The 25,239-nt window shown below is 42.1% G+C and overlaps 1 protein-coding gene across 1 annotated transcript in view; it reads left to right on the forward strand.

Moving 5' to 3' along the window:
* The first annotated feature begins 733 nt into the window (after positions 1-733).
* Positions 734-25,239, forward strand: part of LOC117513725 (cytochrome b5 reductase 4) — a 49,476-nt gene continuing 24,970 nt past the window's right edge. The window contains exons 1-7 of the mRNA XM_034173962.1: positions 734-1,174; positions 8,361-8,514; positions 8,766-8,866; positions 17,549-17,633; positions 19,499-19,574; positions 19,687-19,744; positions 19,943-20,036. Of these exons, the coding sequence (XP_034029853.1) occupies positions 1,091-1,174; positions 8,361-8,514; positions 8,766-8,866; positions 17,549-17,633; positions 19,499-19,574; positions 19,687-19,744; positions 19,943-20,036 (652 nt within the window). The 5' untranslated portion in view covers positions 734-1,090. The remainder of the gene's footprint in view (positions 1,175-8,360; positions 8,515-8,765; positions 8,867-17,548; positions 17,634-19,498; positions 19,575-19,686; positions 19,745-19,942; positions 20,037-25,239) is intronic.

Genomic DNA, 25,239 nt, shown 5'->3' on the forward strand with positions numbered 1-25,239 from the left:
AATAATAGATTAAATGCAGTGTTGAGGCTGTCATTCTCAGCATCTATGTGGATTAAAATCGCCCACTATAATTATCTTATCTGAGCTAAGCACTAAGTCAGACAAAAAGTCTGAAAATTCACAGAGAAACTCACAGTAACGACCAGGTGGACAATAGATAATAACAAATAAAACTGGTTTTTGGGACTTCCAATTTGGATGGACAAGACTAAGAGACAAGCTTTCAAATGAATTAAAGCTCTGTCTGGGTTTTTGATTAATTAATAAGCTGGAATGGAAGATTGCTGCTAATCCTCCGCCCCGGCCCGTGCTACGAGCATTCTGACAGTTAGTGTGACTCGGGGGTGTTGACTCATTTAAACTAACATATTCATCCTGCTGTAACCAGGTTTCTGTAATCAATCCAACTTTCTCTACCTTGCGCCCAGTTACTCAAACTTTTACACGTTTTTGAGAAATGTTTGTTTCTCAGAATGCAAAAGATAGAGAACCACGTCTTACTTTTTGGGGGGGTCAGCCTCAATTTATATGGAGTCTTTTGTGTGCTTAACAATGGGGAAAAGGGGGAACATCATAAAAATAGTTCATCAGACTAAATCAGACTGACTGGTTATTTATTCCTTCCTTCCTTCTTTTGGTTTTGGCTTCACAGACGTGATTGCTTGCTTTTCTGCCAAGATCTGGCAACACAGGACGCACCTTGCTGACATCATTTGTTGACTGTCGTCAGAGATGCGACAGTTATTGTAGTTTTTACACGGTACCGGAACTACAGTGACAGGAGCTTGTGGACTCTCGCGATCTGGCTTGTTAATTATTTGAGTTCGTTGAATTTAGACACTGAACAAGATGACTGACGATTCTGGGCTGTTTGCTGGCTTAGCGTAGCCTGTGGTGTTAGCTAAGCGGCGTTCCGCTGCAAAAACAGACAGGCAGAAACCGTACAACAACAGACAAACGGACAGTCAGGAACCGTACAACAACAGACAGACAGACAGACAGACAGACAGACAGGAACTGTGAGCAGGCTCAGCACGTGTGGCCGCACAGTTGATGGGTTCTGGTTTGGTTCTGGTTTCGGATCTACACCATGCTGAACGTACCGACCCAGTCGTTCCCGGCTCCGAGCTCACCGCAGCGGGTCGGTCAGTCCGGTGAGTCCAAGAGGAACAAGGTAAGACATCAACCACTCAGCAGAGCAAAAGTGTTCCTAAGGAACTTAATCAAGTCCAGAAGTTCATCTGTTATAGTCCGTGGGCTAGGGTGGGTTACCGTGCACCCCCCAGGACTCATCGCCATTGGTGTTTTTTGATGCTCTAGGGTATATAAAAGAAGACTAAAGATGTTAACAGTGAAAATTTTGGGATGCAATCACCCTTCTGATAGAAATTCTAGAGTAACCCTCAAGAGATTACCCAAAAATGCAAAAATGTGTTTTTTAAACCTAACATTGTAGCTTCCTCATACCTTTATTGTTAACAGCAGGAAAAAAATGTTGATTTGCCTCTATGTGGACACCTTTTGCATGTACAAAACAACAAACTAAATTTAAAAAGCTCATCTACTTAAGACACAGTAGCTGTTTTACAAAATACTGTCTATTCGTTAACTTATAGTTGCAGTTTTGACAGAAATATAACCCAAAAGTTTTTTTTGGCAGGTACTTGTACCTACAATTTGGGATTTTATTGACTTTAGGTCTTGAGTACAATGTCTTGGGAACAATTTAAGCCATCAATGACTTTCCTTTGATGTATTTTGACACATTTACAGCCAATATGCAAACCACACCCCCATTCTGGTTTTTACAGTAAACTATTATCATATCACAAATAAGCCTATTTTGGTGAATTCTGGTATAAACTTTTTATTACTGCTGTTCTGATCACTTTATAAATGACAAAACCATTCAAATGAAAAGCATTTATCAACAAATGAAATATGGCTGCCATGTAAATACAGATTATTTATTATATTGACAATAGCTTTTAATAGACAGAGGTTCTGTGTAAGCAATATCAGATGTTTTACATCCTGACAATAGAGCATTGTGTTTGCATCTCTTACTCTAAACACTATGCTGCCCACAATTAAAGTGAATACAGCTGCATAAAAGGTTACTGAACAAAATGCTATGGTAACTATAAAAAATAGAACATAATTATTATACAGTACTTACACATATGAATAAAAGCATGACTTGGGCAAAACTACATTAATCATAAAGTCATCATATGCCTCTTCTTGTGCCTGGTCAATATCTTCATCAGAGTCACCAGAGGAGCCTCTTCAGCTACAGACTGCTCCTTCCCAAGTACAGGACCAACATACTGAAAAACTCCTTTGTCCCTCAGGCCATCAGACTGTACAGCTCCTCACTCAGGGAGAGGAAGAGTAACAGGAAGACAGAGGTCGGGAATGAGAGGAACAGTAGTAGCCAGTAAACCAGTATTGATTAGTATGTCTGGTATTTATATTTATAGTGGCGAATTGTTTTTTGTTTTTAGCTTTCACTTTTGATGCTCTGTGTGCTTCTTACCCTGTGTGCTGCTATACAATGCTGCTGGAACCTCAGTTTCCCTGATGGAGTCTTCCCAAACAATTAATAAAGTTCTGTCTAATCTAATCTAGAGAAGCATTTTCTTTCATCAAAACATTTGATCTTGGCTTGAATCTCAGATGTACCTTCTGGCAAATTATATCTGAACTTTCAGGTTTTCTTTTTAAGAAAATCCTATATGTATAAAACAGACAAAATCCATTATACATATACGTAACAGGTTAGTTACATTCAGGATGTGCCAAACGATCTACGGGGAATCCCCATCACTAATTAGGCTTATGTATGTCTTTGATTAAATGCCTGACCTTGAATAGGGCCTCATTTAATGGCTGGTTCAAAATTTGTCTGAAAAAAAAACAAACACCTGCCTTAAATAAGCACCGGACATTATGTGCATTAAAAAGATTACATTTAGTTGAGTCAGTCTTTTTTTTTGTGGAGTGGTACCTTAAAATCCTAAAGCCTAATTTATGCTTCTGCAACTCCATAACTCTGTGGCCATGCAATGATGTCAGCGTGCACGTGACGCTTTTAAAGTTCTGTGTCACGCTGGTAGGAATCTTAATTCAGTTTGGCGCAGGAACAGTGGGTTTTTCTGGATTAATTTGGCCCTCAACGAGCTCCACTTCTTTATACAATCATCAACCTCCAAACCAACAGTATGGTACGTGAAATGTTCCTCCATGAATTGCAGGTCATTTGAGCGTCTTTTTCCAATTCCGTGTTGTAAAGTTGGTCATATTTGCGGACTTTTCTGCCAAATGTATTTGATCCATGATCAAAATGTAATCAGTGTGCACACTGCAAGGACTATTAAAATATGATGAGAGAGGAATCACAGCTCTTGCAGTTAATCACTGGAATCAGTCACAGCTCTTGCAGTCTCAGTCGTTGAGCAGGTGCACGTCATGCTAGAGAGAGGGTTCGCAGCCATGCTGAGGGGTCTGATCTAAAGTGGTTGTTTGCCACACCCAGGGATAAGTGTGAAACTTAACACCGTATGACAGTACAGGCAGCAAGCAGTATTTTATTAATAATCCCTGGCTTTGAATTACACCCTGCCTTGTTTAGGCGCCAGGTCTGAGCACAATTTGAAAAAAATAAATAAATAAACACCTGGGCTTTTACTCAAGGAATTACGGTTCCCGCTTTTTTCGAATCGGTGAGTGTCAGTGCTGAACTACATTTTGTGCACCTGTTGTGACTGGACAATCCCAGACTACTCTGTGTGGTACGTGCAAGTGTTTTTTAACATGGGACGTTCTGTCCGATGTGAACGAAAATCCGGTATACAAAATCCGGTATATACTGTTTTTATTAGATGGAAAACCATACAAAAGTATTGGAACTTTTGCTTTTGTCCGGTGAGTGCACATATCTGGTTTGTAGTTTAAGTGAGTTTTACTGTATTCCTTTTTAAGACCCTATTAACGCAATCAACCCAACTATGCAGACTCAGAATCGAATTCCCATACCGGCTCGGTCGCGGCCTGGGTTAACAACGTCTGCCACCGGTGCTATTGCCCAACAGGGTGCCGGTGGAAATTGGGCTACTGCTGGGCGAAGACGACGACGAAGAAGAAGAGGAAAACGTTGCCATGAACAGCGGGAGAAGAAGAAAACTAGAAGGGTGGAAATGAGAGTGGAGACTTTGAATGTTGGTAGTATGACTGGTAAAGGGAGAGAGCTGGCTGATATGATGGAGAGGAGAAAGGTAGACATATTGTGTGTGCAAGAGACCAAGTGGAGGGGAAGTAAGAGCAGGAGCATCGGCGGTGGGTACAAGTTGTTGTACCATGGTGAGGACAGAAAGAGAAATGGTGTTGGGGTCATTTTAAAGGAAGAGTATGTTAAAAGTGTGTTGGAGGTTAAGCGAGTGTCTGACAGGGTGATGAGTGTGAAGTTGGAAATTGAAGGGGTGATGATGAATATTATCAGTGCATATGCCCCACAGGTAGGTTGTGAGATGAAGGAGAAAGAAGATTTGGAGTGTGTTAGATGAGGTGGTGGAGAGTGTGCCCAAGCATGAAAGAGTGGTGATAGGAGCAGACTTCAATGGGCATGTTGGTGAAGGGAACAGAGGTGATGAGGAAGTAATGGGTAGATATGGTATCAAGGATAGGAATGGGGAAGGACAGATGGTAGTTGATTTTGCAAAAAGGATGGAAATGGCTGTGGTGAATACCTACTTTAAGAAAAGGGAGGAGCACAGGGTAACATATAAAAGTGGAGGAAGGTGCACACAGGTGGACTACATTCTTTATAGGAGATGCAAGGTAAAAGAAATCACAGACTGTAAGGTGGTAGCAGGAGAGAGTGTCACTAGACAGCATAGGATGGTTGTTTGTAGGATGACTTTAGAGGTAAAGAAGAAGAAGAGAGTGAGAGCTCAACAAAGGATCAGATGGTGGAAGCTGAAGGAGGAAGAATGGTGTGTGAAATTTAGCGAGCAGGTGAGAGAAGCACTAGTTGGAGGGGAAGCAATTTTGGACAATTGGAAGAGTACTGCAGATGTGGTGAGGGAGACAGCTAGGGCAGTACTGGGTATGACATCTGGACAGTGGAAGGAAGACAAGGAGACTTGGTGGTGGAATGAAGAGGTCCAGGAAAGCATAAGGAGAAAGAGGTTGGTGAAAAGGTTTTGGGATAGTCGGAGAGATGAAGAAAGTAGACAGGAGTACAAGGAGATGTGGCGTAAGGTGAGAAGAGAAGTGGCAAAAGCAAAGGAAAAGGCATATTGCGAGCTGTACAAGAAGTTGAATAGTAAGGAAGGAGAAAAGGACTTGTACCGATTGGCCAGACAAAGGGACAGAGCTGGAAAAGCTGTGCAGCAGGTTAGGGTGGTAAAAGATGCACATGGTAATGTGCTGACAAGTGAAGAGTGTGTGCTGAGAAGGTGGAGGGAATATTTCGAAGAGTTGATGAATAAAGAAAATGAGCGAGAGAAAAGGCTGGATGATGTGGTGAGAGTAAATCAGGAAGTAAAAGAGATTAGCAAGGAAGAAGTGAGGGCTGCTATGAAGAGGGTGAAGAGTGGAAAGGCAGTTGGTCCAGATGACATTCTAATGGAGGCATGGAAATGTCTAGGAGAGATGGCAGTAGAGTTTCTAACCAGATTGTTTAATAAAATCTTGGAAAGTGAGAGGATGCCTGAGGAGTGGAGACGAAGTGTGCTGGTTCCTATTTTCAAGAACAAGGGTGATGTGCAGAGCTGCAGTAACTACAGAGGCATAAAGCTGATCAGCCACAACATGAAGTTATGGGAAAGAGTAGTAGAAGCTAGGCTTAGAAAACAGGTGAAGATCTGTGAGCAGCAATATGGTTTCATGCAGAGAAAGATCACTACAGATGCAATGTTTGCTCTGAGAATACTGTTGGAAAAGTACAGAGAAGGACAGAAATAGTTACATTGTGTGTTTGTGGACTTAGGAAAAAGCTTATGATAGGGTGCCAAGAGAAGAGTTGTGGCATTGTATGAGGAAGTCTGGAGTGGCAGAGAAGCATGTTAGGGTAGTACAGGACATGTACAAGAATAGTGTGACAGCGGTGAGATGCGCAGTCGGAATGACAGACTCATTCAAGGTGGAGGTGGGATTACACCAAGGATCAGCTCTGAGTCCTTTCTTGTTTGCAGTGGTGATGGACAGGTTGACAGATGAGATCAGACAGGAGTCCCCATGGACTATGATGTTTGCAGATGACATTGTGATCTGTAGTGAGAGTAGAGAGCAAGTTGAGTCTAGTCTGGAGAAGTGGAGATATGCTTTGGAGAGAAGGGGAATGAAAGTTAGTAGAAGCAAGACTGAGTACATGTGTGTGAATGAGAGGGAGCCCAGTGGAATAGTGCAGTTACAAGGAGTAGAAGTGGTGAAAGTAGATGAGTTTAAATATTTGGGGTCAACTGTTCAAAGTAATAGAGTGTGTGGTAAAGAGGTGAAGAAGAGAGTGCAGGCAGGGTGGAGTGGGTGGAGAAAGGTGGCAGGAGTGATTTGTGACCGAAGAATATCAGCAAGAGTGAAGGGGAAAGTTTACAAAACAGTAGTGAGACCAGCTATGTTGTATGGTTTAGAGACAGTGGCACTAACAAAAAGACAGGAGGCAGAGCTGGAGGTGGCAGAGCTGAAGATGTTGAGATTCACTTTGGGAGTGACAAGAATGGACAAGATTAGGAATGAACATATCAGAGGGACAGCTCAGGTGCGACGGTTTGGAGACAAAGTCAGAGAGGCGAGATTGAGATGGTTTGGACATGTGCAGAGGAGGGACCCAGGGTATATAGGGAGAAGGATGCTGAGGATGGAGCCACCAGGCAGGAGGAGAATAGGGAGACCAAAGAGGAGGTTCATGGATGTGCTGAGAGAGGACATGCAGATGGTTGGTGTGACAGAGGAAGATACAGAGGACAGGGTGAGATGGAAACGATTGATCTGCTGTGGCCACCCCTAACGGGAACAGCCGAAAGACAAAGAATTAATGCAATCATTAAATTGCATCACTTTTCCCCAAAAGCAGAGCAACTTATCTTTTGACCCCTGCACAAACTGATATTAACCTTTGTCACCATTCTTGCTTTTTTTACCGCATAACCTTTTTGGAATCTTTGTGATCAGACAAATAATATGGTATAGTTTTCAGTATGATTGGAGTATCTTTTAATTTTGACTCCTGTGTAATTCTTCAGTTGACCCCTACCAGGCTGCCTATTGAAAATTCAAGTGGCCAGTCGGTTTTTGTTTTGCATAAGAGTTATGTCTCAAAATTATGTGCACCAATTTTGGTGCTTGATTCCAGAAATGAACAGTTGTTACAGCTATCTGCTCCACTACAGGTCCCATTCTTCAGTTCGACCAAATTTAAACCAAAAGTACTTCCAAATTCATCAGCATGAACCCAAATCAAATGCAAAGCCTTGACATGGACACTGTAACGCGCACTGAGTGATGAAAGAATGAGTCTCATTGTCTTAACTCAATCAAAATCAATAAATGTGATCATCCTATAAGACACCATATCAAAAGATATTCTGAGGATGAATTCTTTCATATCTGGTGAATTTGATTCATCAGATCAACTGCGGGATGGTTACTAGATGCTGGATCCAAGTCAGGCAGCACGATGTGGTTAGCACTGTTGCCTCACAGCAAGAAGGTACTGGGATTGCTTCCCACCTGGGGCCTTTCTCTGTGGAGTTTGCATGTTCTCCCCCATGTTTGCGTGGGCCCCCTCTGGGTGATCCAGCCTCCTCCCACATCCAAAAACGTGTGTTAGGTGAATTGGAAACTTTGACTTGACTGTATGTGAATGTGTTTTTCTGTCTATAAGTGGCCCTGTGATAGACTGGCGTCCTGTCCAGGGTGAAACCTGCCTCATGCCCTATGACTGCTGGGATAGGTTCCATCTTCCCTGTGAGACCCTTAATTGGCATAAGAGGGTATAGAAAATGGATGGTCAGCTCAGGTCTGCACTGGTGTGACACCCACCACACTCCGGAACTGTCTCCACCCAGGCAGATGACTTGTACATTCCTACCTCCCAGAAGTGGCCATCTGTCCACTGTAGCACCACTATGTGCTCATAGAACTGACCTAACCTAGCCCAAGAATGATATTGCAGTACAGGAAACAGATGCATGGTTTGTCTGGTGATGTGTATTTAAAAAAAAATGCAATACTTTATCTTGTACTTGTAATTCAGCTGATTCTAACTCTGGCTGGACCACTTAAACTGAGAGGGTTAAACGTTTCCTCTGTATCAATCAGCTTATTGTCTGCTGTGTTCCTCTGTTGTATCCACTTAGGTAGCTTTAAAGCCGGGCCACAGTCTGATGGACTGGATCAAGTTTTCCAAGAGTGGCCAAGATCTGACAGGGCTCAGGGGATGCCTAATTGAAGTTACACAGGCAGAGCTGCAGAAACACAACACCAGAGAGGACTGCTGGACGTGCATACGAGGTGAGCCTGTGTGCACTGTGACGGGGATCCAGTGTAGCCACAGCATTTAGCAGTATTAGAGGATACTTGACATGACCCTAAGGATCCTTCATCCCACTTATCCTGCTTGTTCCTGAACATAATGGAAGTCAAAGAGGCTAAGAGACCATCTTCCTCACCACTGAGGACTTGCCATGGCTATCACCTTTGTCAGTAGAAGGCACTGGCTTCAGGCCTTGTTGTGAATACTGCTTTACTGTGTGTTTTCTCAGGTATGGTTTACAATGTTACCCCATACTTGGACTACCACCCCGGAGGAGAGGAGGAACTGATGAGGGCAGCTGGGATAGATGGCACTGACCTGTTTGACCAGGTAACAAGTAGTTACTGTGTAACTGATGACTTTTCCTGTGGCGTTGCAACGCTTTAAAAAAAATCTGCTGGCATTGTAATCGTAACAATGAAGGAAAAAAATCTGCTTGTTTGACTTTGTATATGACTACTTCCTGAATAACCTCAGTAGGACTAACAGACATAATTTTACATACACCTTGACTCAAAAACTTTCCACCTCGACACATTTTATGTTGCCAAACAATACGTCAGTTAGACCCTGTTCAGACTTGGGTTTGCAGTCTGGCTCGTGCGCAAATCGTAATTAAGCCAGATTGTTTTTCTCTGGCTCATTAGCGGGATCTGTCACAGTCTGAATGTAAATGCGACTTAATTCTGGCTAGCTCTGGGGTCATGACATCAAACTACGTCCGTGCGCCCATAGTGATTTCTCCAGTAAAGTACTCAGTAAAGCAAACAGCATTCTTATGGCCACACAGAAACGCATATAGACACATGCACACACCTGTGTCAGTGTCAGAAAATTATAAATTCTGCTGTAATAAATTATATCATCTGCAGTGACAGACTGCAGGGTGATGACATGAGCTTAAAAAGTTAACTTTTGTGAGGTTTTAAATTAATTCCTTTCTCAAATGTCACACAAATTCACATTTACCTGTTTAAAGCCAGGTGAGTCTCTGCGCTTAAATAATCCATCAAGTTATCCATTATTTTGAAAACAAACACAGCCAGGTTGTTCTTGTCTCTCATGCAAACAGAAACATCTTGAGCCAAATTGAGTTTGGATGAGTGTGTAGGGTGAGTCAGATTTGAAAGACAGACCAGTCTCGATTGAATCTGGTTTTAGCTGGATTGGAAACTCCAGTCTGAATGGGGCCTTATAATGTCTGCTTTGTTACTGTATGAATTTACTTCAAAATAATTGACATTTATTTCATGTTTAATCAGACCTTCAGTGTGTCAAATGTTACACTCAGTTTCTGCCTCTTTACACAGCATGGAGGATTCTAGAAATTGATTTTAATTAATCTTAAAACATGTTAAAGGTTGTATTTTCCAGAGTGTTATTTGTATCTGTGAGAAAATGCATTGTGAAGAGGAAAAAACATGTTTCACTGAAGTGTAAGTGGTGCTACCACTTTATGCAACAGTAAGCAAAATAACTTAAATTGATGTATTATTTATTTGTAACGAAAAACTGTGTTAGCCACCACAAGCTAATGAGCTAATTACTGTTACTGTACAATGCATAAAACATGAGTAAACTGATTATTTTGGGAAGTGAACATACAAGCATGCATGAGGTAAATGTTTGAAAACTCATGTAAACATTTCTACAATGTAGTACACTGATTTTAGTTTAGCCGACCTGTTGTTGTTGTTGTTGATGGTGGTGTTGTCTCACACAGTTCAAATAAGTGTAGTCCTGAGGAATATAAAAAGTTTTATTATATGGCTGCGACACTACATATGCTCTGATTGGCTGATTACTGGTCGGATATTTTCCCGTATCTGACAAGTTTCCATGAAAATCAGTCCAAAACGCGTATTTTCTTTACAAACCAGATGCTAAATACGCAATTAGAAAAAGCAAGATGAACATGAACGTACTCCATAAATATCTAAAAGGCATCTGAAAAAACACACAGATTGAAAGTTTACCAGCTAACGACCGGACTATCTGTTAGCAAGTTTTTCATGGAGGTGAAGCGAACAAGTTGGACTACGAGCCATCAGCAACTTTCATATTCAGGCGATACTGTAAGTTTGCGTGTTTATATGTATAATAACCTCACTTAACCTCACTTGCTCGGACTATACGGGGATATCAGACCTCCGTGTTTTTCGCACTGACAGTACATCAGTCTGATATTTCCCCCTGCAGACCTCACAGTCGGTTAATAATCCTTTAAAATTTCCTCTTTTTAATCCAGAGTATGGTCTTTCAGGTGGAGAGCATCATTTCTTAAATTTAGTTATTTTCAAAGACAGTGAATGATTTTCTCATTCAGTGATGCTGATGCTGTTGTTCTGTTTCATTCCTCCTGACTGCCAGAGGGCAGTGCTGGATTATTCAATGCACGCATGTGTAGAGGTCGGGTTTTATACCAACAAAGTCACGTTGGGCATGACCTGGGTGACGTCAGCCAACAGTATATGTATAAGAGCATGTCACCCGGCATTCCTTTTTTCATCTCTTGCGTGGAGAGCAGAAGGACGAAATTCTTTTGGATCGCTTGTCTTGTTGGAGCCTCACAACCTTCTTGGTTGGAGCTGCGCACACGCTGCTGCTTTGGTGAGTAACGCAGCTTACTGCAGGTAAGACGTGCTGGTCTGATCCTAAATCCTCCACCCATTTGCCACAGGATTGCAGGGCATTGTGTGCAATGATGGCTGCAACTCAGTATCGATTAGACCACATCCCTTCAGTGAACAGTGTTGTTAGTAGCCTGGTTATAGCGCCCGCTGACGCTGCCCAGCCAGAGGTCCATTGCTTATGACCTCAGTGTAGGGTCAGTGATGACTTCCTTACCAAGAGCTATGACACAGTGGCTCAAATTGGTCATCTGGGGAACTCCCTGTCTCACCTTGGCCTTGCACTTTCATGGTCTCTCCAAGATGCTGGTGCTGACACTGACACACAGAGTATGAGTGATGCTTCACTGCAGGCTTTTGCCTACATGTCACGACAGCTTCGCAGGTTGCTGTCCACCAACTGTGGTTGGCCCAGTCCCCCTTGTCTGAGGCTGATGCTGTTGTTCTGCTTCATTCCTCCTGACTGCCAGAGGGCAGTGCTGGATTATTCAATGCACGCATGTGCAGAGGTCAGGTTTTATACCAACAAAGTCACGTTGGGCATGACCTGGGTGACGTCAGCCAACAGTATATAAGAGCATGTCACCCGGCATTCCTTTTTTCATCTCTTGCGTGGAGAGCAGAAGGTCGAAATTCTTTCGGATTGCTTGTCTTGTTGGAGCCTCACAACCTTCTTGGTTGGAGCTGTGCACACATGCCCTTTAGAGGCTGCAAGACCATAAGTAATTTCCTCTGTTATGCTGCTGCTTTGGTGAGTAACCCAGCTTACTGTGGGTAATCGATTGGTGGCTTAAGCTCTTGGTGAGTAACCCTGTTTTGACCCTATGAGTGAGCGATTGTGGCTTAACGTGTTACCGCTAATGTATGCGTGACATGCTCGGACATGTCATGCTGTGGGACATAACACACTGTCTTGACCACTGTGGCATGAATGTTTAATTTGTTGGTGTCTGTGTTTGTTACACACTGCCGGCACATTTTACACAAGTGAGCTGCATGCGTGTGCTTCCCGCAATGTAGTCACGCCGTACCACGCCAACATGACAGCTTCGATGTGAATGTGTTCCCTCCCTATTGCACTGTTTGCTCCAAATGCACAGACTTCGACTTCTGGAGTCTTCTTTGAAATTACACTGCTTGTCGCAAATGATTTACACTCCTTTTCTACAGTAGTTGTTTCACATACTGAGTTTGGACGCTGTGCCGGGAGTGTGTTCGCTCCCTGTTACACTGTTTGCTCCAAACATGCGGACCACTGGTGTATTCTTTGAATTCATACTACTTGTTGCAAGTGGTTTACGCTCCTTTCCTGCAGCAGTTGTAGTCACAGTCTGAATTTGGCCGCTGAACTGTGAGTGCATTTTCCGGATAAATTTTAATACCTAGGTGTCAGTCTGACACCTTTGCTTCAATTGTGTTTCTATGCCATTGGCTGACAGATTGGTTAGACTGGCCAGGCTTGAAGCAGTGATGCCCTCCAGAACACTGGCACCAAAATCACATAAGCACTCATATGCTGAGGTGCTTATTGCTACACCAAAAAAGGGTAGCCATGACCTGATCTTGTCTGATAAAGTTGACCACCCAGCCTCTGAATCTGCTCAGATAAAGTCATTGCTTCTTTATCTGCAGCTTCTACTGTTCCTCTCACAGAGCAGGTAGCACCATCCTGTGAAATATAGTGAGGAGAAAATGACCCCCCCCCCCCAACACACACACACACACACCCACTACCAGCCATTATACGATACGATACGATATGATACGATACACTTTATTGTCCCCTCAGGGAAATTTGTCTTGGACTCATGCTAAGTGCCTTACAAAAGGAAAACAAACAGATACAAGTAAAAACACAACCACATCCATAACAAATTAACATGACAGGAAGTCAGGAGAAACACCATAAGTATTGCACAATTCCAATTTTAGACATTATTGTTTAGCAATTTGATGGACATGGGGACGAATGAATTTTTGAGTCTATTCAGTCTGCTCCGAGGGACTCTATACCTTCTCCCAGAGGGAAGGAGAGTATACTCTGTGTGAAGGACATGAGCTGAATCCATCAATATCCTCTGAGCTGCTTTCAAGACAGACTCTTCATAGAGTGAGCTGAGGGACTGATATTGTTTCTTTCCAATTGCATTATCAATTTGTCTGTTAAGTTTTGTTTTAAGTTGTACAGAGAGGTTGCCGTACCAGGCAGTCATGCCATATCTGACTAGGCTGTCTAGCACTGCCTGGTAAAACAACAACATTATTTTTTGATTGACACCATACAAACAAAGTCTACGAAGAAAATAAAGTCTCTGATGGAGTCGAGAACACAAACTGTCCACATGTACAGTCCAGCTGAAAGTATTGTCTGTGTGCAGCCCCAAGTACTTGTATGAGCTGACCTGGTCAATAGGAGTACCATGTATGACCACAGGAGTATGGTCCCCAACAGTCCTTGGATCCAGAATCATTTCCTTGGTTTTATTAACATTTAAAACCAAGTGGTTGTCATCACACCACTGCACAAAGTGTTTCACTTCAGAGAAGTACTTTGTTGGACTTGAGTCTTTGTGAAATAGGCTCAAAATGGCTGTGTCATCAGAAAATTTAAAAACAAAGTTATTACAGTAATTATTTGTACAGTTATTAGTATAAAGAGTGAAGAGAACAGGAGAACTGACACAGCCTTGTGGTGCATCTGTGCTTGATGATCTCAATATCGATTAGACCACATGCCATCAGTGAACAGTGTTGTTAGTAGCCTGGTTATAGCACCCGCTGACGCTGCCCAGCCAGAGGTCCATTGCTTATGACCTCAGTGTAGGGTCAGTGAGGACTTCCTTACCAAGAGCTATGACACAGTGGCTCAAATTTGTCATGTGGGGAACTCCCTGTCTCACCTTGGCCTTGCAATTTTATGGTCTCTCCAAGATGCTGGTGCTGACACTTACACACATAGCATGAGTGATGCTTCACTGCAGGCTTTTGCCTACATGTCACGAGAGCTTCGCAGGTTGTTGTCCACCAACTGTGGATGGCCCAATCCCCCTTGTCTGAGGCACGCAGGGGATCACTATGCACCCTGCCTGTTGTCTCAGGCCAAGTTTTCAGCCCTGCAGTCCAACAGACCCTGGAGCGTGCTGTTCAGGCTAACAGGTCTTGCCAGCAATTTGCCGAATTACAGCACACTCCCAGGCACCAACCTAAACATGCAGGTGGCTTTCATGCTGCTAACAGATGTGCTCCCTGGGATCGGGGGTCTACTGCAGCAGCCCTCCCAGCAGTCCATCTTTCGGCCACCCACAGGTGGACCTTCCAGAAATGACCGGTCAGATGGACAGAGCCATCATGCTCACGTCTCAAAATCATCAAGGGGCCGCAACAGTATGATTTGATACCCAGTACAAGGTCATGAGTCATTTTTCCAGACACAGCTCGACCGGTGGTGGGAGTTGGTCTCGGACCAATGGGTGATTTCCACATTGGTCAGGGGCTACAATATTCAGTTCACGGTTTGCTCCTCCAGCTGATGGAGAATCTGACTGCAATGTCAGCAGTCGTACCTCTGGGACTCCTGTCTTTGCGCCCCCTTACAAATTTGGTTCAACAGCCTGGGCCTCAACCCCACACTGCATCAAAACAATACTGTGCATCTTCCAGCCCAGTCCCTCCGACATCTTCGCCCCTGGGGAGTCCATAACACGTGTTGTTCCTCTGGCCTGTAGCTGGGGTGCAGTGTGGAACCACAGAATGATCCAGGGTGTCTGGAGCCCTCGGGCGAGGCTCCAGCACATCAGTATGCTAGAGCTGCAGGCTGTCCACCTAGCTTTGAGCCATTTCTCCCCTGCCCTAGAGGGGAAACATTGACAGTGTACCATATAAACCATCAAGGAGGCACCAGGTCTGTCCATTCCCTGAGAGAAGCCCAGGAACTTCTCCAGTGTGGACTTTGCCTCGCATGCTGAGTCTCAGGGCTGTGCATCTGCTGGGCATGCAGAACTACACTGCATATTTCCTCTCACATCAGAAACCGCCACTGGGCGAGTGGGACCTCAACCCAGATGTGGTTCTACTGATCTGGGACAGGTTTGGCAAGGCGGAAGTTGATCTGTTTCCCTTGAACACTACAACACACTGTCGCCTGTGGTTCTCTCTCTCTCTCTCTCTCTCAGAACCACACAGCCCACTGAGTCAGGACGCATTGGCTTACCCATGGCCAGCCTGTCTATTGTATGCGTTTCCTCCTCTTCCCTTGATCACACTAACACTACACAGAATATGCATGACCGATCACACAGTGCTACTAGTAGCTCCGTACTGGCTGGGCAAGACATGATTCCCCATGATTCTGATGCTTCTCAGCGGAGAGCCTTGGCCTCTCCCGCAGAGGAGGGACCTTTTGTCGCAGCTTGATGGGAACATTTGGTATCCTCACCCAGAGTGTCTTCAACTGTATGTGTGGCCCCTGAGGGGCCAGACTCCATGCTGAACTCTTGTGATCAAGCTGTTGTGCAGACTATACTGAATGCCGTGCGCTAGATGGAAGCTTTTTAACCATTGGTGCAGTACGTAGGGTGTAGACCCAGAGCATTGCCCTGTGCCAGTGCTGCTTAGCTATCGTCAAGCATTGTTTGACATTAGTCTTTCTGTCTCTCTCTCTCTGCTCGGCACATTATGGTGAATGGACACCCAATATGGTCGCACTCCCTGATATTCCATTTTTTAAGAGGTGCTCACCGGCTCCATTCTCCGAGGGTTGCACATGTGCCATCCTGCAATCTTCCATTGGGCCTAGAGGGCTTATGCTCTTCACCGTTTGAGCCGCTGGTAGCCAGTGACCTCAGATGGTCGTCTGTTAAGACTGCATTGCTCCTTGCAATTTCATCTGCAAAGCGTGTTCGCGAGCTCCATGCCTTGTCAATTGCTGAGAACTGTGTGCGCTGGAATTCTGATGGGTCAGGGGTTACTCTATGGCTGAACCCTTCCTTTTTATCAAAGACAGATTTGGCCTTCCATGCTAAGCAGCCAGTTATCTTAGCTGTCTTTGCCCCATAATCTGGTGCAGGCTCTAATCTGTTTGCCCCACAATATAGTGCAGGCACTTATTCTACTCTGTTGTGCCCTGTTCGTGTTCCTAGATGTTACGTTGAATTGACAGCTGAGTTCCACAGAAGTGATGCTCTGTTTGTCTGCTATGGGGGGCACAGGAAGGGCTGTGCCTTGTCCATGCAAAGACTGTTGCAGTGGATTGTTAATGCTATATTGCAAGCTTAAAGGAATGGTGACTGTCAACCTCCTCCAGTGAAATGTCATTCAACCCGTGGCATGTCTACCTCCTTGACTGCCCTGAGAGGTGTTCCACTGACTGACATCTGTGCTGCAGTAACATGGGTTCCTCCTTTACTTTGCCCACTTCTGCAGAGTTAATGTGGCTGCTCGTCACCCTCTGGTGACAGCCGTATTATTGGGTCTTCGGTCTGCAACTGAGGTTTGGTAAGTGCACATTCCTTGTGACCTTGTTGGTATGAGGTCATCCAGGTGCTAAGCACTGTCCTCTGGTGGTCAGGACGAATGAAATAAAATAAGAGTTACGTACAGTATGTAACTACTGTTCTATCAATTCTGGATGACCGGCAGAGTTGGTTGTCACTCTGAGTCTAGGCGATAAATTCCAAAGGAAATGAATGCTGAGTGACATGTTCTCATAAACTGTTACCTGACGTCACCCAGGTCACACCCACGAATGTGACTTTGTTGGTTTCAGACTCGACCTCTGCGCATGCACATATGGAATAATCCAGGTGTTAAGCACCGCCTTCTGGCAGTCATCAAAAAATCATAGAACCATAGTTACGTGCGTTACTCTTGTTTGTTTTTTTCTTCTTCTTCTTCTTCTTTGTGTGAATCACGACACTTCATTCTGTGAACAGGAGCACCTTGTCACCCATGTAGATGATGCCATCTTGTGGCCATAGATGTTTATGCAGTATTTTTTTTTTTATATATATGTCACGTGTAACTCGCAGAACCTTTCAAACAACTAAAATAAAATTTAAACCCTGCAACTTATATTGTGGAAATAAATTGAACAGAACTAATCATAAATAGAGCATGACCAAGGAGAATAGATATGAATGAAAGCTCAGAATCTGGAGGCCAGTGAGAGCGCACAACCAAACAGGAGTCCCTCGTGGGCAGGAGCCTGATACATAGTTCATTAGTTTTTGAAGGTGGGATCATTTTTGGAGGGTGGGGGGCGTAGTGGATGCCTTGTGAATGTCATATAGTTGTGTAAATGGTTAATGAGTGTATGGCTGGTTGGATGGGTGACTGGATGGATTTACTTATGTCACTATGGGAATGTGCATGTGCTTGTGCACAGGTTCATCGGTGGGTCAATTATGAGTCAATGTTGAAAGAGTGCCTGGTAGGCAGGATGGCCACTAAAGCCACAGCAGCGATTAAAGGTATATACATACACACACACACACACACACACACAGTATCAGTGTGCTGCCGCTGTAGACATCTCAGTACAGAAATTTAAGTGCTTACAGTGGATCCAGAAAGTATTCAGAGTGCTTCGCTTTTTTCACATTTTTAATGTGCAGCGTTATTTTTAAAAAAAATCCCTTAAAATACTACACACAATAAAGATTTATTTTATTTTAGATTTAAATAAATAATAATAATAATAATTTTAAAATAATAATAAAAAAATGACTAAGAAATCACATGTTTATAGCCTTTGCCATGAAGCTCAACGTTGAGTTCAGGTGCATCCTGTTTCCACCTGGAGTCCACCTGGGGTAAATTCAGTTGACTGGTCATGATTTGGAAAGACACACACCTGTCTACATATAAGATCCCACTGTTGACAGTGCATGTCAGAGCACAAACCAAGCATAAAGTCAAACGAATTGTCTGCAGACCTCCAAGACAGGATTGTCTCTAGGCAAAAATCTGGGGAAGGCTACAGAAACATTTCTGCTGCTTTGAAGGTCTCAATGAGCACAGTGACTGACCCCCATTATCCCGGGGGTGTGATTCTTCCAGATAAATCCAGAAATCCAGCTTTTCTGACCTGAAAATGAAAATGAGGCTCTTGTGACTCATGCAGATCTGTTTTTATGAGTCACAAGAGCCTCAAGAGTATGCCTTATGGTTTCCACCTGGCTGTCGCCCAGTTTCTGGCAAAATTTGATGCGGCGCTGCTCCAGTCGTTCTGTCTTTTTCCTTGAAATGAAAATCCGCCGAGTGTACAACACACGTCCCACACAAAGGCTGCTTACCAGGAAATGACGCAATCGACAAGCGTGAAAAAGTTCACACATGCGCACGAAGGTTCAAGGTTGGCTCATGCAAGCACACGTGATTCAAATCCATCAGGTTTTTGCAAAAAAAAAAAAAAAGGTCCGATACTTTTCTAACAGACCTCATATGCCTAAAATTTCTTCCTAAGGACGGCATTTCGTAAATGCGCTCATAAAACCTTCTTGCCTCTTTCATATAAACAAATTCTTGATTGTTCCTGCTCATAGACTGCAAACCAAGGGTGCATCCGGAAGGAAAGAGGGCGATGTGGGGGGGCGTGCCCTCTGCAACACCCCTTGATTAAATGTCCACTTTTGAAGACATTTTTCATACTACTACTACAACTACTTAAAATCATAATAATAATAATTTTAACTAAAACATTTAAATCAGCATTAATCATAACTTACAAAGTTGTACTATAGTTCTGGACTAAGTTTAATTGATGATCCATATAAAAATAAGTTTACTGAATGTAGCTTTTCTGTATAACTAAAGTGGGATGTGAAGAAATATCTTTTTAAATGTAATGTCTAAGCTCGAGCATTATTGGATCTGTTTGTGGTTCGAGCTTTAAAATCAGGTCAGTTAGGATGAGGGAAGAGAAAAATCTGAAAAACACACAGTGATTGCAGTTGTGTCAGACACACTTCAACATTAAATCTCAGTCAGTCTCAGAGAAACAGAACATGTGGATTCTGTGTGTACTGATGGAGGTTCTCAGTCATCCTAGCAGGAGACATCTAAACATTTACTCTACAACAAATGGATCTGTCACTGCTTCTCAAGATATCACACACCATTCCAAGTGATCTTCCCATGATTAAAAATTTGTACATTATAGTGAATGATTTGTGAGTGACTTTATTCAGCAGACGGTAGGGCGGTCTGGACAGCATGGCAGCCATGAGGTAGATGACAGCAACTTGATTGTGTTTGGAACAGTTGTCATATTGAGAGGCTGGTCACTCCTTTATCTGATGTATTCCCACTTTCAATTAACTTTTTTTTTCTGAAGCTATGATTCCACCTCCTCCACCACCTGGCCTTGCTGCACCTGCCTCACTGAGTCCTCCTGCAGATTCTCGTCCTCGGTATGCAGGCTACAATTTCCCAAAAAAGAAATGTATGAAAATAAGGCAGTTGTAGAGTAATTGAAGTCAGCGGTCACATGTATCGGTGCCTGTTTTCTGTTGTTTCTTGTAGGTATGACTGGTTCCAAACTGATATGGCTGTTCATCTGGTTGTTTATACCAAACGGAAGGTAAACAGTATCTGTTGTTCAGCAGAAGGTGAAGGAGAGGTTGGAGAACATGTTTGAAATGATATCATTCAATACTTGCAGCTGTGTTAAAGTACTTCAGACCGGTGCAGTTATACTGAAAGACTTTAAGTGCTGGACTGAGTAACCAAAGAAGCATCTGATATCAAGATCCTTGATGCTTTTTGTGTTATTTCTTAGATTCCCAGGTCAGGCTGTACTGTTGTAGACCTACAGGAAGGTGTCTTGCGACTGGAGGTACTGCTGGGGAAAATGTCCTACTTGGTACATTTACGTGAGTACTCATGTGGTTTTCTACATTGTAGTTTCCACAGTAACTGTAATAGTACAGGTAGTAAGAGTCTATGAGTTAAAAGCAAATACTTTAAAACAGACACAGATGTGCACAGTAGCGAACATGGATGAACATTCATGTTAGCCATTTTAGGTGAAAACAAACTCAGTTTTCCCCAAATGCACAGAATCCATTTTATCAAACAGTCTAATGGGCCTTTCACACTGAATCCGTCAAATGCATCAAAAATAGGTCTAAAAAGCATTATTTTCAATGAGACGCGTTGCGTTTTAGATGTGTCAGACGCGTCACGTCAAAGCCAAGCTAAACCGACGCATCTGACGGGAGCGCACATTGCCGCTTGTCAGCAGGCTGACGGAGTCAAAGTTCAATCCAATCCAACTTCCGACTTGCTGAGCTGTGACGTACCTTTGCGTTGTCCAATAGGAACGACGCGTCGGGCCAAAACACGGAAGACAGGTGGCAGAAACCACTGATCTCTACAAAATGGACGGTACAGAAACCACTGATCTGTGCAAAACATACGTGTCAGAGGACTCCTCATTTATGGAGCAGTTTTCTGAAGAAAAATCCTTCGAAATGTTTTTTGTTGTTGTTACCTCATTATTTCTGATTACTGTTAAAAAAAAGTTAAGAACACTTATAATTAAAATAGCTAAATAAATCAATAAATGGTTCTTTAGAAACCTTTCGTCTGTAAATTAAATCCACCTGTTATTTCAGATTATTTCATTTCTTGTTTAACATAAAGAACCTCAGACATTTATTTTTAGACAAAATAACATGAAATAGTGAAGAGTCACCGCTCATCTGTTGAAAAGGTGCAAGATTCAGTAGAAACTTTCAATTAAAAAGAAAAAAATCTGCACACTTCAGGTCTGTTCAAATAGTTTTACTGAAGCTGCAAGCTTTCGGTCTGTAAGACCTTCATCAGGCAGAGTGCATGTTACAAACAGGCCTGGAGTTAATACTATTAATTAGTGGCACCTGTAATCAATGGTGAAGCACTCTGAGTCAGTAGAGCATCATGGGAAATGTAGTGAAAGACAAAAAAACAAACAAAAGAAGAAAAAAGAACAAGTCCATGCTGTGTACACATCAGGCATTGGCCATCATAAAACAAAGCACAAACAGTTCAAAATTAAATCAATACTTCAGAATTATATAAACACACTCATGTCAAAATCCTCGTTTAAACCTGATGGTTGTAGTGCATCCAGTGTATATATCCAAAAGAGTTCTCGTTGGCATAATTTCCTGTCAACGTCACCCCCTCTATGTAGGGTTACTTCTTCTATACCCCGGAATCTAAGAGAAGAAAGAGGGTGTGACAGATTATTAAAATGACAGGCAACAACATATAAAAAAAGAACAACAGTTTTCAGTCTCTGTTATTATCACCTATACTCCCCAGGCCCACATTATCAAAAAAAACTATTAAGATTAGATTAAGACTATTAACACTGGCATATTCTAACCACAGATCCAGCCCTGTCTGAACTTTTTCAGGACCCTCCTCTCTTTGTTCACAAAAGAGGACCAAACCTTCGTAATAAATTGATTAGAGATAACATCGTACCCCCTCCAAAACAAACACTGTTAACTCCTATCAAAGAAGGGAATTATCCCTGTGGAAATTGTACTCATTGTCATAATTCAGTGAAAACAAATACCTTTAAGCATCCTAGAACCGGTAAAGTTTTGGAATCAGGGGAATAATCACATGCAATACGAAAAATGTTATCTATATGTTAACATGTCCATGTGATCAAAATTTACATTGATAAAACCACCCGCTCTTTGAAACAAAGAATTAGTGAACATAAGAGCTCCATTAGGAGAAAAGATGAAAAATATCCTGTTGCCTGCTCCTGTTAACTCCAGGCCTGTTTGTAACATGCACTCTGCCTGATGGTCTTACAGACCGAAAGCTTGCAGCTTCAGTAAAGCTATTTGAACAGACCTGAAGTGTGCAGATTTTTTTCTTTTTTCTTTTTACTAGACAAAATAACATGGAAATTTGTACTTTTTTTTTTAAGTCTGGTAGATTATTTATATCTCATTTTAACCAGAAAAACAGACACTGTAAATAAATACTAATGTTTATTATAAATGCAACAGGAAATAATTTAACAATGACTGCAGTGTGATTGTAAAGTAGGATTTCTGTGACATAAACCTCCTGATGAATTTTTTTTTATGGTCATTTCAACTTGTAATTTCGCCAAAATATGTAATTGCCTTTAATGTTGTGATCAGGACAGAGTCATTTCTAAAATATGAATTTGAGCACAATAAGTGGAGAGCTTCTACCTGTGCAAATGTCTTTTGACTTTAATTTCGTGGACATTTTTAATGATCCGTTCATTTATTGTTAAAATATAAAATAAAACAGTTTTTTAAAAATAATAAAATAGTTGCTGTTTAAGGAGCCTTTTATGTAGAAGCAGGTGATGTTATGCTGGATTCTTGGGACCAGATGAAGGTCACTTCTGCAGCTTTGAACTCTGGTGGTGTTGCTGAAGACACTTTTGTCCACTTTTGAAAAGCAGAGATGTTTTCTTTCGACTGGACTTCGTGGTGTTCAGCTCATCAATAGAAGTTTGGTTGTCTGCACAGCAAATGTTCCTGATTGGGACAAATAAAAATATTTCTTTAAATATAAAGAAACACTAAACAGTTTACACACACACACACATATATATATATATATATATATATATAAAGTGGAAAAAACGGGAAAAAAACGATGGAAAAAAATGCCCGAAAAAATAAGTTATTTAAAATTGAGCTTTTGTGGTGTCTGAAAAAAGCTGTAGCTTTATTTGGTAAAAAATAAAAAGACTGAAGCATTTAGAAATTAAAATGTAAGTGTTCACTCAGATCAACTGTGCTAAAAGGCTACGCTAACGTTAGCCGATCATTAAACCTTCAAAGCAGTACAGTAAACGTCAAGTTTTTTTTTACATTATTCTCACCTCGATAAAGCTGCAGAACTAAACTCCGTTGGGCAAACTGGGACTTCGCATATATCTAAAAAGTGGGAGATTTCGGACTGAGTTGGTTTGCTCCATCACCCCGGCTGCCTGCCTCGCTCTGCCCGGTGATGATGCCTGAAGGCCGGCTTCTCCGTGCGGGTCGGCCCGCTGTCGCGGTTCGATCGATATCCCACCAAGCCGTCGGTCCTCCCTCGGTCGGCGTCACTCCGAAAAGTAGCTGAAAAAAAAAGCTTCTCCCAGCAGGGTAATGGGAGAATCGTTCTACTGCTGTTTTTTAAAGCTTTTTTTGTGGTTCATGCGACCCAAATTCAAGATGGCGATAGCTGACCTTTTTCGGATTGTGGAAACAGCCAGAGTGTGACGTGGCAATCTCCGCCCCCCACCTTTTTTTTTTTTTTTTTTTTGTGCCGCTTCCAAAGCGACGTGTCTGACGTCATGCGTCGGATCCGTTGGATGCGTTTTCCGACGGATCCGACGGATTCCCATGCGTTGACGGATTGGCCTGACGGATTCAGTATGAAAGGCCCATGAGTCAGTTGTGATGTCCATGTACAGGTATTCAAAAATAATAGCTATAGTATAATACGATTCAGTTTTTATACCAGGGGCCAGCAGCTTTCATACATAAATACAAATGCCATTTTAAACAGAATGGAAAATTCCAGAAATGTATGGAATTCATTTTTAAAGCCTCTGGATTACTAATGGGTATAACTAGGCAGTAATTTGGGGCTGTTTGACTGTATTTCAGGGTCTGCTTGTAGAACCAGTGCCTTCTTTGATTCAAGAGCATCACACGAAAGTCTAAAGAATTTTCCCAAGGCTTCCAGAGCAAAATTTTGGACCTAACAACTTTGGTTCCTACTTAGCAGCAATTTCTGAAAGAGTAATGGTACCACAAGCAACTTAACAACATACTGTATTGTACAAAGATATAAGAAGCTTGAAACGATAATTAAGAAATTAACAAACTTTTTTTTCCAAAAGGCCCACTAGAACAACAGGATCATAACTTAAGAAGTTGGTGATGGCATTGGAGACTCACTCACTCACTCACTCACTCACTCACTCACTCACTCACTCACTCACTCACTCACTCACTCACTCACTCACTCACTCACTCACTCATCTTCAACCAGTTAGTCCAATTAAGGGTTACGGGAGTCTGGAGCCTATCCCAGCAGTCATAGAGTGTGAGGCGGGCGTCATATAGAAATGTGACAAATTAACCAAATAATGCAATAATTATTTAAAAATCAGGCAGGTGCATAAATTTGGGTAACCTTGTCATTTTATTGATTTGAATACATTTAGCACTAATTATTCAAACACAAAATTGTTTTGGATCTTTCAAGAAGACAATAATCCTAAACACTGCTCAAAATCTACTAAGGCATTCATGCAGAGGAACAAGTACAAATTTCTGGAATGGCCATCTCAGTCCCCAGACCTGAATATTTTTGAAAATCTGTGGTGTGATTTTAAGCGGGCTGTCCATGCTCGGAAATCAACAAACCTGAGATGTTTTGTAAAGAAGAATGTCCCAAAATACCTTCAACCAGAATCCAGACTCTCATTGGAAGCTATAGGAAGCATTTAGAGGCTGTTATTTCTGCAAAATGAGGATCTACTAAATATTGATGTATTTTTTTCTGTTGGGGTGCCCAAATTTATGCACCTGCCTAATTTTGTTTAAAGAATTATTGCACACATTCTGTAAATCCTATAAACTTCATTTAACTTCTCAAATATCACTGTGTTTGTCTGCTATATGATATATTTAACTGAAATTGCTGATTCAAACAACCAATGATTTATAAAGGAAAATCATGGAAATCATCAGAGGTGCCCAAATTTTTACATATCACTGTATGTATATGTATCATATATAATCTATATAATATATCTATCTATATATATCTATAAATATAATAATCTATAAATATATATAATCTAATCTATGTATCATATATAATATATGTATGTACAGTAAATTGACTGCAGTTTTATAGTGCTAGTTAGTTTAGTAGATAGTTTAGTTAGTAGATAGTTTTATACTGACACAGTGGCAATAAGCTATAAATAAATTATTCTACACTCATCTGTGTGTGTGTGTGTGTGTGTGTGTGTGTGTGTGTGTGTGTGTGTGTGTGTGTGTGTGTGTGTGTGTGTGTGTGTGTGTG

This window comes from Thalassophryne amazonica, chromosome 7 (genome assembly GCF_902500255.1).
Source record: "Thalassophryne amazonica chromosome 7, fThaAma1.1, whole genome shotgun sequence".
Taxonomy (NCBI): Eukaryota; Metazoa; Chordata; class Actinopteri; order Batrachoidiformes; family Batrachoididae; genus Thalassophryne; species Thalassophryne amazonica.